This window comes from Prionailurus bengalensis, chromosome C2 (assembly GCF_016509475.1).
Source record: "Prionailurus bengalensis isolate Pbe53 chromosome C2, Fcat_Pben_1.1_paternal_pri, whole genome shotgun sequence".
NCBI classification, from domain to species: domain Eukaryota; kingdom Metazoa; phylum Chordata; class Mammalia; order Carnivora; family Felidae; genus Prionailurus; species Prionailurus bengalensis.
This window is the reverse complement of record NC_057350.1, coordinates 134,476,328-134,489,662: the sequence shown is the minus strand read 5'-3', so window position 1 is coordinate 134,489,662 and position 13,335 is coordinate 134,476,328. Positions and strand designations below refer to the sequence as shown.

Sequence of the window (13,335 nt, the reverse complement as noted above, 5' to 3'; positions counted from 1 at the left end):
GGTGGCTCAGTTAAGCAGCTGACTCTTGATTTTGGCTCAGGTCATGATCTCACAGCTGGTGTGTTCAAGCCCCGCATCAGGCTCCACGCTGACATGGCGGAACCTGCTTGGGATTCTCTCTCTCTCTCCCTCACTCTCTGCCCTCCTCTGCCCATTCTCGCTCAAAATAAATATTTAAAAAAAAATAAAATGAAATAAAAGTATTTCCTCGGAATAACAAATACTGCAGTGATACTGCCATCGTTCAAAACTTTTCTAGAAACCCTCTCGTGGATTAGTTTTCAGGATTTGAATGACTAACTCAACATGATTCTACAAAGTCACTAAAACATGAGTCTGGATACTTCCCTTAAGACCCAAAAAAATAGGTCTTTAATTTCTGGAGGGAGGAAGCTGTTGACAAACAGAAGCAGCTGGTGGGGAGGAACCATGGGTAAGTCATAGGTTGTAGAACGGGACCTATTTGTCTTGGGTCAGAAGGACGGAGCCTAAAACAATTTTTAATGGCAGTGCTACAATTATAGCCAAGGCTGTCCACTGTGGGGACTGTGTCTTAGAAATGGAGTAAAAGGACTCATTCAATCCAGAGACGTTTTGAAAACATGGATCCCATGTTGGTTGACCGGTAAGAGGAAGCAAGCTTTCCTCGCTGTAACTAACACAATCTTTAGTAATCAATACTTCTGTATTTAAACGTGTCGCTCACTAGACATAAAGTTCAGTATGGCTTTGGATTTTCTGCTGCCTCTAAATAATATGAAGGTTTAATGAAGGTAAGAAATAGATTTCACTTATCAGGTTGAGCATTAAAATGCTTCCTGTAATGAACCTCTGTTTGTGAATCCTGGGTACCTCTTCTCTTGTTAATTCTTCAGCAAAGAGAACAAGAAAATCATCTGAGAAGGAAGGACAACCGGCAAGCTTGTCAGGGCCTGGATCCCGAAATGCCTAAGTTGCTAACTGTTGAGAAAACTCTTCTTTTCACGAAGCCAGGGAGCTATCAATTCAGCCGCTGTCTCAGTCCAGCCCACCTTAAGCCCCAACAGGCAAATGTTGTCAGTTTTCTTTCTTATTAATGGTGAATCCACCATTTCTCCTGAGCCCCAACTCCAGAATTTAATCAGTACCACAGTGCAGAAGTCCTCTATATCAAACCAAACTTTTCCCTTGCTTCGGTCCAAGGCAGTTTCTTCTTATTCTGTCGACACTGGAGATGCAAACAACAGTAATTGCAACAATGAATCAAGTATTTGAAGACAGTTAAGACCCTCCTTCGTCATCTCTCATCAGAATGGCCAACCTCCGCTCCACTCGATCTCTAAGGCCCGTTTTTTCCATCAGGAAAATTGCAGAATGATCATGCTAAAAGGGATTCTAGGTTGTGTAGTCCTACCCACTTGACAGATCAGGAGAGCAGGTCACGGACACAGTGAGTCGTGCAGGAAGCTGTACAACAGGGATGACTTAGGTCTCTCGATGCCTGGCACCCTGTTCTCTCCATCCTACTACACAGCCAACTAAACTTGTTCCATTCTTTCTTCTCTCTAGGTGCCTATAGTCCCTAAGGACAGACAGGCTTGGTTGGTTTTTTAAAAAATCTCACTAAAATGGAATGGAGTGTTCTGGTTAAATGAGTCTCTCTTTAAAAAAAAAAATGGGAGGCAAGCCTACCCCGTTAATGAGTGGGGAGGATTTTGGAACAAGGTCAGGGCCGAGTCTGTGGAGAGGAAGGGGACTAAGTCTCATAAGTCACGCATTGTCACTGTCAGCCATGTGAGCTTGGGCAAGCCATCCAGCCACTCAGTCTCATTTCCCTTACTGGTAAAATGGGACAGCATCTTCACCCTGATCATCCTGCCTACTTCACACAGACACTGTGGCTAATTCAATGAGCTAAAACAAATGTCTTGTCAAATGCCAAGTGCTCCTGTAGTATTCATTTGATAATAGAACTCTAGCCAAAATCTAGACCACCAGTGAATTCAGGTGAACTCCAGAGTTACTATTTCCCATCCCTTTTCCTTTATTACTTTATCTGTGAAAATGAACCTCTATGGCTACATCTAAGACCTTTGTGTTTAAATAATCTAGAGGTTGGGGGGAAAAAAAGGAGGTAAAGAAAACACAGAATATACTAAGAAGCTATAATAATTAGAACAGTGTTGAATCAGAGCAGGAACAAATAAATAGACCTATGGAACAGAGAGTCTAGGGGAAAAAAAATCCATCTGTAGGTGGGAGTTTATATGTGATAAAGAAGGCATTTCAAACCACTGGGGGAAAGTGTGGAATATTTGATAAATGGTGATGGGCAACTGGAGAGCCATATGAAAAAGTCAGATCCTTATCCCCCATCAAGCACAAAAATTAATCTCCAATAGATTAAAGACCTGCCAAAGTATCAGAAGAATGTATATTCATAAAAGCCAAGGGAAAATATGTGATTATATATAAATTTAAAACTCTGGTGTAAGTTAAACAATTCAGGGACAAATAATACATTGGGGAAAATATTTGCAATGCATATACAGACAAAAGATTAGCATGCATTCTATTTTATAAAGAGTTACAAATCCATAAGATATCAAAGTAGACATAAAATGTGAACACACCATTCTAAAAAAAAATGGCTAAAACATTTTTGGAAAAAATGCTAGGGAGCAATCAGGAAATTAATTTTTGAATTAATGTGACTAGGAAACACACTTTAAAGACTTAAACAACCTAGCGTCAGAGAAATGGGTACTTTCATACTCCATTAGAATATAAATCGATTGTGCATTTTACAGGGCCATTTGGCAATACCAGCCAATTTTTGATCCAGAAATGATCCAGAAATGACAGGATACATGCACAAGAATTGCACAAACAAGTTTGTTTCCTGCAGTACTGTTTGTAATAGGCCCAAACTGGGAACAGTGTAGATGTCCATCATAGAGATGTAATTACGTACATGATGGCATGCATCTACAGCCGGGAGTAGGCAAGAAGAGTAAATTCATAAGTGCACGTACCTGTCTGTGTGTCCAAGGTTAATACACTGCAAAAGGTCTAATACCTAGCAAGCTCTTCATATAGAAGTTCATGCTAGGCCAGGGAGTGGGATGGGAGAGAAGAAAACGTTGGCATTTTGATGCACATGCTTTCATATTATTTGATTTTTTTTTAATTTTTTTTTCAACATTTATTTATTTTTTGGGGGACAGAGAGAGACAGAGCATGAACAGGGGAGGGGCAAAGAGAGAGGGAGACACAGAATCGGAAACAAGCTCCAGGCTCTGAGCCATCAGCCCAGAGCCTGACACGGGGCTCGAACTCACGGACCGCGAGATCGTGACCTGGCTGAAGTCGGACGCTTAACCGACTGCGCCACCCAGGCGCCCCTTATTTGATTTTTTATAATCATATTCATCAGGTAATTAAGAAAGAACAAAGGAATAGACAAAATCTTGGGACATGGAGATGACACGGAGGTCAGGTTTATGGGCTCCTGCAGGGGCAGGGGCAGGGGCAGGGGCAGGGGCAGGGGCGGGGATGGGGGATGGTGGGGATGGGACAGGGGTAGTTAAGAACCCAGAACAGACAGGATGGAGACGGCTGCTTAGTAATGAGGAAGTCAGGACTCCTGAACACAAATACTTTTCAATGCACGCCTTGAGTGGATGGTGGGTCAGAAGGTATCTTCCTATGTCATCACCACGCCTGCTGCCGAGGCACATATTAGGAAAGAAGAATATTAAAGACAAGACATCCCACTACTTCTCGAAGATGAGAATGGTATAATTCTTGGAGTTTCATTTAAAATAAAATGAAATGACAGCGCTCAGGTTAAATTATCAGCATACGATCATCCGCAGTACCCAGGAATGAAGGAAATTGCTGTTTTCCAATCAGAAAGAAAGAAAAAAAAAAAAAAACCTCTCCGACAGAGGTGCGTGATGCTGGGCGATCACTGGGCTTGTGCATACATATTGCTGCTCACACAGTGTATGTGAACACACCCGCAGCAGCTCTGCGTGCGTCCTGTGTAACAGCTCTCCCGAGCACGGTCCCCAGAGTGTGGGCACAACCCTTCCCATAGCTCCACCCACGCCTCCAGTGACCTGTCCAGCCAGCCACCTTCTATAGCTTCCCTTTCGAGTGGCAACACTTGCAAATAAACCATTTTGCCCTCCAAAGCATTTCTACTTTCAGTTTTCCAAATACTTAACTTGCTCAGGATAACCTTACATTTTCCTATCTACAATCTCTAGCACAGTGACTGCACATACTAGGTGCTCAATAAATCACACTTAGTTAACTTCTCACCCTCCAGAAAAAGCCGTCACCTCACCATCCCAAGTGGTATCCCACTGAATGATTCTTTCATAGTTTTTCAGGCTGTTATTTCTCTCACCTTAAAAAAAACAAAACTAACTATGGCTTGGTTTATAGCACTGTACCAACCTAACTGTACTGTTGTTGACTTCTTAGCTTTGATAAATACACCATGGTTCTATAAGATGGTATTTGGGGAAGCTGGGTAAAAGGTATACAGGAACCCTTTGCAGCTCTTCTGTAAATCTAAAGTTATTTCAAAAGAAAAAGTTTTAAAACAAAACAAAATTTTAAAAAGAAAGGTGGTGGTGGGGTGAGTTCTATGGACTCTACTTGCCTTTCCTATCTTTTTTTTCTCCTTCATAGTAAAACTCTTCGTAACTATTATCTATCCTCATTCGTTACAATTTCTTTCCTCCCAGTTGTGGAAAGGAAACCACTACAATAGGTTTTCCTTCCTCACATGTTTTTTTTTTCTTTTTTATTAAAATTTTTTTTTAATGTTTATTTAGTTTTGAGAGACAGAGAGAGACAGAGCATGAGCGGGGAAGGGGCAGAGAGAGGGAGACACAGAATCCGAAACAGGCTCCAGGTTCTGAGCTGTCAACACAGAGCCCGACACGGGGCTCGAACCCACAAACTGGGGGATCATGACCTGAGCCAAAGTCAGATGCTCAACCAACTGAGCCACCCAGGTGCCCCCACATTTTTTTTTCTTAACATCCATCTTGTCGAGATCACCAGGGACCTTCCAGTTGCTAAATCAACGGTCACTCGTGGGAACTCACCTTTCCCGTCCTACCGGCAACATGACACAGCTGGCCAGTCTGTCCTCCTCGAAACACTTTCTTCATGTAGTGTCCTGACGCCACACTGATCTCCTTTTCTTCCTTCACGTTTATTAGAGCGCTGTTTGCAACTCCGAGAGCCATCAGAGATGCAAACATCAGCAACCCCCACAACTAACACAGCAGGGGCCACTCCAAAACAAGCTGAACAGCAAAAATCTGGCCACAATAGACACAATCAAACGTTCAAAAAGCCAAGAGTTCATATTGATACTTTTAAAAATCTCACCAGTGACCAGTTTTGAAGGTTGCTAGGGCACCAACTCATATTAGACTAACTGATAAATACAGGGCAAGAATCAAGCATCCATTCTGTCTTTCATAATTTTTACAATACGATTTTCAAAGTAGGGGCTACCGACCAGAACCAGGGCTCCAGGGAACATCTTTATCTCAGAGCTCCATGCCCATCTGCACACACCTACTGGTGAGGGACAGCAGACCATTTGGGAAAGACCAAGTATTTGATCCATTTCCTGGTAAGTGCTGGTGCTCATACCAACACTTCAAATTTGAGAAAGACTCCTACATCAGCTTCACCTCTCTCTGGTATAGACTGTAGAAGGGTCTCATATCACTAAAAGCAACATCTTTTCACAAACTAATTAGGCTCGAATGATGTTTAAGAATCCCTGTAGGGGAGGCCGGGGGCCCAGTCAGTTCCACATCTGACTCTTGATTTCAGCTCAGGTCATGATCTCACGGTTTGTGGGACTGAGCCCCACATCAGGCTCTGTGCTGACAGCACGGAGCCTCCTTGGGATTCTTTCTCTCCCCTTCTCTCTCTCCCAAAATAAATAAATAAACAAACATTAAAAAAAAATTCCTTTAACACAGCTCATCAGCTTGGGCACTCCCTTTCACCCATGGAAGAAATATTTACTAAGCACCTGTTATGTGCCAAGCATAGTGCGGAACGAGACAGGGCCCTACCCGCACGTAGGTTAAAGGTTAGTGGACTAAACCTAAGCCATCCGGCCTCTTGAAATCCTTTTGGAATAAGACAAGGAGTAGCAAATTACTAACACACTCAAGCAGTGCTCTGCCAAGCACTTTATACGTATTATCACATTTAATCCCCGTGACAGTCCTGGGAGGTACGTAAGATTCTACTTTACATGTAGTAGCAAGTGTGTGCACACGTGTGTGTAATTACAAACTGAGGCGTGACACACTTGAGTGACTCACTCAAGGTCATCCATCTAGCAAGCAGTGGGACTCCAGGGCTCTCTCCAGTCTACACTCTCAGCCTGATCACTATAAATTCAAGCCCCCCTGGCTGGACTTAGTTCAGTCTGAGTACCAAAGAGATCTTGACTAGCCTGGCAAACGAGGGCAACAGGCCATTCTTGGCCAGCAGACCAGAAATACTGTCCGGCGCTCAGCACCAGAAACGACAGAGCTAGAAGGGACTATGGTCCAGGCAGAGGTCAAGACCTGGCCCGTCTAGAGAGGTTAAGGATGGTGACATCGACTGGCAGGGTGGTGGGCAGGACAGGTGGCCCTTGCTCTGTCACAACAGCAGGCAGACAGGCTGTGGCGGCGGGTGGACAGAGGCGGTGGGAGGCACCACCCTCTGCACACATCTCGAGCTGTGAAGAGGCTTGCCCTGCGCCTCCACTCCCAACGCAGAAAAGCCTGGGGTGGCCACTTTCTCTATACCTTTGTGTCCCCGTCCCTGCCAGCTGCCTTTGCCAGTTGGCACAAGAGCCCACTGCTGCTCCCACATCCCTGAATCTCGGTGCGCCGCGCTCCTGTGCCTCCTGAGTACTCAGCCCTAAAGCCCAGCCCGTGGGCCTGGGCACTTGGGGACCAATTGAGGAGTCAGGGCTCCTTACCGCGGCCAGAGCGTCTCATATTCCCTCCCCTCACCTATGAAATGCGGGGATAATCACTGCCTTGAGCAGACTTTGAAATTCCCATCAAGTCAACAGCCTCCCTTTCTTCCTGCTGAACTTGAATGTGGGATTGAAATAGCTGACAGATGATCTTTGCTTAAAACGTGACAAAATTCAGGGCACTTGGGTGACTCAGTCAGTTAAGTATCTAGCTCTTGATTTCGGCCCAGGTCACGGTCTCGTGGTTCGTGGGTTCGGGCCCCGCATCGGACTCGGAACTGACAGTGTGGAGCCTGCTTGGGATTCTCTCTCTCCTTCTCTCTCCGCCCCTTCCCTGCTCTCACTCTCAGAAAAAAAAAAAACTAAAAAAAATTTAAAAACTTGACAAAATTCAAAACAGGGAAGAGTCCACAATAACGATGCCAGCCATCATCAGGCCCCATAAATCAATGATGTGTTTAAGCCCAAATTCCCCGTGAGGCCTGTAGCCACAGAGATGACAAAGAGCAAGATGTCTTTCCCCATCAGCTGTTCCATCAGCTCAGGAACAGAATTCCAACTGGAACTCCTGTGTCTCCAGAACTGATCTTCCTTTCTTCCCAGACCCCTTTTACCCTCACAGTATTCTCCAAGCTGGTAGCCTGGGCCCAACACTGTGTCACAGGAAGAATGGCCTGGCCTCAACCTATGGACTTCTTCTGGCCTTTTAAAGATCTAAATGAAGATACGAAGAGCAGTCTGCTTTCTAGCAGTTTCATTAGAGCAGCCTTGCGATGAGGCTCCACCGTTCTCTCCGTCCGTCCTGGGGACTGCCTCCCAACCCAGGCTTAGCAAGGAGCTAAGTGTTAGCTGCTTTCTTTCAGTCATTCAACAAGTATGTATCGTGGAGCTGTTATTGGTGCCAAGAACAACCCTGGCAAAGAAATTAAATAAAAGGCAGAAAAGCAGGATTTGGAAATGGCTCTATACTCCCTAATCAATCCTCAGCACATTTTTACAGCCAGCCAGCCTGGCCATTGAAGGCAAGATTCAACATGGAATCCAGCAGTCACCGACGCCTTTGTCCCAAACAAGAAGCTGCCTCCTACATGTAGTGTTAAGGCAGGCAGCCAAGACGCAGAGCACAGAAAAGGATTTAATTTGAGGAGAAACGAACAATTAGTCAGGATACATACTTAGGACATTCATTAACACTAAGCGAACATGCCAGATATTCAATTCCCTAAAAAGGTTTTCCTAATAATTTTCCATTTCCAACCCCAATTTTGATGGTCTGAAGAAACAAGCCTTCAGGCTTGTAGTACGGTGAACTAAGACCTTAAATATAAAGAATTTTCAAGGTAAGATTAATAAGAATGTGTTTAAATTATAAGTTTATTGGACATAAGATATATATAGGTTGCTACCAAATAAGGACAACCTATATCTTACACACAGAACATTTTTATATGATTAAGTTTAAGGGTAGTCTCTTTTTTCCCTAAGAGGAAAGAACATCTATATTGACTGATTCAAGATGCATCATGAGATAATCAGTTATTAATAAAAGAAACTCAATATAGCAAAAATAATTTAATCAATGAAGTCTTGGCAAAAAGTTTATCATTGAAGTCTGTCGGCTGGTTTTTCTTTGATGCTCCAGCTGGTCACTTACTTAGTTCAGCCTTGGAAAAAAAAAAGAAAAAAGAAAACAAACAAACAAAAAAAACCGCTGAGGAGAGGTAAATTCATGGTGCCACAAATCATGTCTCTGTTACTGTCCTGAGAAGATTTCACAGCTTTCTCTCTTCTACCTTTGCCTGCTCCCTACCACCACTTCTCAAAGCAAATGTGTTCTTTGGGAACATGGCTGTTTTCCAGTTGCTTGGAGAAAAAGTCTGTCATTGGAGGTGGGCCACAAATATAGAACAAAGTCTCTTTTGAAATATGATCTCTTATCTCCTTCTCCGTTATTCTTCCTTCTACCAAAAACAAACAAACAAACAAACAAACAAACAAAACAGAATCAACAGCAAATAAGCCAGACATGCTTGTACCAAAATGAGGAAGGACTAACTACCACTCAGCAACTGTGTCTGTTTCCAGGAACTGCAGCTCAGGGAGTCTAGTGCTGAGGCCCTCACACAACGGCTCCTGGCGGTAGCACCTGGCGCCAGACCCAAGCAGAGAGTGCATCTCTAGGTTTCCGGCAGGCAAAGCGGGAAGCTCGTCATAATGCACTCTTCAGACAGGGCCAGTTAGCTTACTAATCTTTGGTAGAGATTCAGAACTCACTTCAGCAAAGTAAATAAACTGGTGAAAAATCTTTCGAAGCAGGGGAAACCACGAGTAGTTTAAATGACCATGAATGGCAAATGGCATCGATTCAGTCAAAGCTGGAATATAAATTCTTTGTAGGCATACTACAGCGATGACGCAAAGGTCCCCTTAAAAAATGTGGAAAATAAATTTTTAACATGGGCAGTAAGAAACCTGTATATAGTAAGTAAATCTCACTGAATCTGTCCTTACTTTTCCATGATGAGTCACCCCCCAGCTCCCCAGGTAGTGACATTCCTAGGCAGCAACTCCCAACAGTAAAGCATCCACACTCGACCGACTGGCATGTCCTCCAAACAACCACGTGGAGATAGTCAAAATATCTTCAGGGGACTCACCGGTGATGTATGGCTGCAGTTCTGCACTGATTTGTGTAGTCTGTTTGGTAACATGCAAACTGCACGCAATCTTCTCAGGAAATTCATTTACTAAATCGAGGATATTTTGCTGGAATGTCAAACATATTTGGTCACGCTACAATTTTAAAAAATCAAAACAGATGTGCACAACCCCTGCCGCTGAACCTCAACTCCCATTCTGCACACGTCTGCCACTCTTCCTCTCTACTTAGAGAGGTATTGTCTGCAGCCTAGCAGGCCAGAGCATTCAGAGTACAGAGGGCTATTTGGCTTTAATTGAAATCTGAATATGCTAACAAGCATATTACTAACTCTCCGGGAGTTTTTTCTTCTTCCTTTTTCTCAAGCATCGGCAATTAAGCAGCAGTTTCACTGACCACAGTTGTGTCTTTTAACTGTTTCTGTTCTTTTGTTCATCCCGCAGCTGCAAAGCAATCCAGAGTGAAAGCCTTCTCCTGTCAAACGTACTTAGTTTCAACAGATGCAACCGACGGGGGTTTCATTTACCCAGCGGGTCTAAACTCTGTGCCTCTCACCTACTCCTGTAACACACGAGCCCACTTGTAGGTCTCCTGACTCGACAGAATCTCAGGGATGTGGCGACTTTTCTGTTCATCCGCCTCCAGATTCAAGCCCACAAACCTGCCCTAGGCCTGTCACTTCAGTGGGCGCGTCCTCAACACTAGCTGTTTCACTGTCCGGCATAAAAAGTGTTGGGTAATTCCCATCTGAACATGATAAAGCCTTGTCAAGCCTTTTGGTGGAACAACGGTTGCAGAGAAGACAGAACTAACGGAAGAAAGTTCCATGGACGACTAATACCATGACACGAGTTTGCTCACGGCAAGCGACGAGACATGTTTCTCCCTTACCTTAAACAGGAGCTCACTGGTATTTTTTGCACTGTAGAAGAGCTTTATCGTTCCGACCTCATAGCCGCTTCCTTTGTTCGCCCGGTCTCTGTGGAGGTCTGCCGCGTGCCGCAGGATGGACAGCAGAGGGTTAATTCCGACTCCTCCTGCAATCAACACCAGGTTTCTAGAGGCATCTGCAGGCTGAGGGTCAAAGAAGAACTCTCCACCCACTCTCACGGCCACTTCAGAGTCAAGGGTACACTAGGGCAGGAAAGAAAAGATCCGTTAGTCCTTTGTGGCACAGGTCTTAAATCTAATGCTCTTCTTTAATAACACAGACGGTGTCTACCTTCTGCATGTTATTCAGTGTTTAGGACTATTTTCACAGCCAGCTCTCAACTGTGCCAGGGCCCTGTGAACTGATTCCACTTGTCCATTATACAGGCCATTTGCTACTCTGCCTCTGTGATCCACACTGCACAGCCACTCCAGTACGGACAAAAGAAGACTCGCGTCAGTAATTTTGCCATTTGTTAACTTCTTAGGTGAAGAGCTGGGTTGTGGAAAAAGGCACTGGGCTCAGGGGACGGCTCTGAAGCACGAGTCCCCTTTTCTCTGCGGCGCTCCTGTTTTCTGATCCAAGTCATGGAGCTGACACAGGCAGGATGGAGCAAGTGTCACTATGCTGCGGCTGCCCTGGGCTCATAAGAGAAGACCCTGGGGACTGGGGGGCTTCCTCCGGGTCACCAGAAGGGCACAGCCAGAGCTGTTGCACAGGCTCGAGGCCAGCCCTGAGATGCTGGTCAGTACTGTCCGCTCTTCCCTGGAGAGGTAAGAATAGACAGCAGAGGATTCACACTAGGAGGGGAGCACCACAGACAGCCACCCCACCCAGGTAGAGCACCTATTTGGTGAGGCCACTTAGACCAGAAATACGATCAGAGCTGAATGTACTGGTTCTCCATGGAGGTGATCCTGCCCCTGACGGGGTGTTATGGAAACACGTGGTGACACTTTCTTATCGTCACCATGGTTTGGAAAACCCAACTGGCAGTCAGAGGGCAGGGCCAAAGGTGCTAGATGTCTTGTGAAGTTAGCAATGTCCTCCAGCCGGCTTCTGTTCAGCTGATGGTTAAATTTTGAGGAATTTCATGGACTAGTTTCTACTGGTTGTTTGAAATCGGCCATTGAGGGAGTATCTGCAGCACAGAAATCAGCAAATGCTGCAGACGAGGGCTTTAGTACTCAGCCGATCTAGCAGCACATCATTATCTCCAATGCCCAGGACTGCCGTGCGGAAACTTCTGAATGGCCCATGGGACGTACATGTAGGTGAAAACTGGTTCGTAATAATCTGAGACTAGATCCTAACTCATTTTACAAAAAACACAAAGCATTTTTTGCACGTATCTAGTGGCGTCTGAATTTTCCAGAATGTAACCATCATGTGGATTGTGCTTTGCTGTATCCAGAACTTTACCAAGTATGTTCACTGTTCTGGAAAACCACATCCCAGTTGGTAACATGCATGTGTGATGCTTCTGTCACCATAAAGAATCTTACAATCTGCATCTGTAGAGGGTGTACTCATGGTGATTCCACACTGAGGAAAAACCATCTGCCTACTTTGTTCTTCTAGTTAAGATATGCCCAACCATTCATACACTTAAACGCACAGGGGCACCTGGGTGGCTCAGTTGATTAGGCGTCTGACTTCAGCTCAGGTCATGATTTTGTGGTTTGTGAGTTCCAGTCCTGCTTGGGCTCTCTGGTCTCAGCACAGAGCCCGCCTCAGATCCTCCATCCCCTCTCTCTCTGCCCCTACCCCACTTGTGCTTGCTCGCGCGCTCTCTCTCTCTCACTCTCTCTCAAAATAAAAAAAAATATAAAGAAACATATAGGCTCTGATTGTGAATCACTTTTCTTTTTCTTTAAGTAGGCTTCATACCCAGCATGGAGCCCAATGCAGGGCTTGAACTCACGACCCTGAGATCAAGACCTGAGCTGAGATCAAGAGTCAGATGCTTAACCGAGCCACCCAGGCACCCCATGAATCACTTTTATTTCTCCTTGGCATTACACTTAGAGAATTATGCCACCCCAAAATTTGTCATGTGTTGATTACACTAACTTTGAATTTCATCTCAGGATAGTTCTACAAAGAGGGCATTGGATCTGACAGGGTTGAGACTTCTAGTTTGGGGAAAATGCACTCATCTAGGAGCCAGAAGACTGAATCTTAATCACAGTCTATGAAGTCCATCAAGTTCCTTAATTTTTCTGAGCCTCTGCTACCACGTCTGTTAAATGGGTACCAGCACCTGTCCTACTCACTTCACAGGGCTGTGGTGGCCGTCATATGACACACCATGGGGAAGAGCTTGCTGGCATCAGGTTCTATTATGAGAGGGTGTTTTAGTCATGGCAGCCGTCACAGAAGAGAAAGCACTGAGGGTGCCTGCTTCCTTCTTCCCTAAAAACGAGAGTCTAGAACTAAAGAAATTTATATCAAAAGCAAAGCTTCGCTCCATTACATGTTCCTGATGCAGATCAACTGAATGAACACCCTCCTAAGAAGCAGTAAGTTATCATGTGTTTTTAAAAGACCAAACCCTCAGCATTCACTCCTTGGCACCTTACATGGCAGGTAGGCAGCTAAGTACTTTTTGACATGAATTGAATTTGGGGCTTTACAACGGAAAGATGTTAAATCTTAAGAGTTAATCTTTGAGAAATCTAAGAAAAAATGAAAATTATTTTAATTCACTAAAGAGGTTCCTTTCTGGAAAGTAAAGAATGA

The 13,335-nt window shown here is 44.6% G+C and overlaps 1 protein-coding gene across 3 annotated transcripts in view; it reads right to left on the bottom strand.

Moving 5' to 3' along the window:
* Positions 1-8,359: 8,359 nt before the first annotated feature.
* Positions 8,360-13,335, bottom strand: part of OXNAD1 (oxidoreductase NAD binding domain containing 1) — a 42,164-nt gene continuing 37,188 nt past the window's right edge. For all 3 annotated transcript variants that reach the window (XM_043595463.1, XM_043595464.1, XM_043595465.1), the window contains 3 exons: positions 10,554-10,796; positions 9,661-9,769; positions 8,360-8,964 (listed from right to left, as the gene is read on the bottom strand). In XM_043595463.1, the coding sequence (XP_043451398.1) occupies positions 8,810-8,964; positions 9,661-9,769; positions 10,554-10,796 (507 nt within the window). In that variant the 3' untranslated portion in view covers positions 8,360-8,809. The remainder of the gene's footprint in view (positions 8,965-9,660; positions 9,770-10,553; positions 10,797-13,335) is intronic.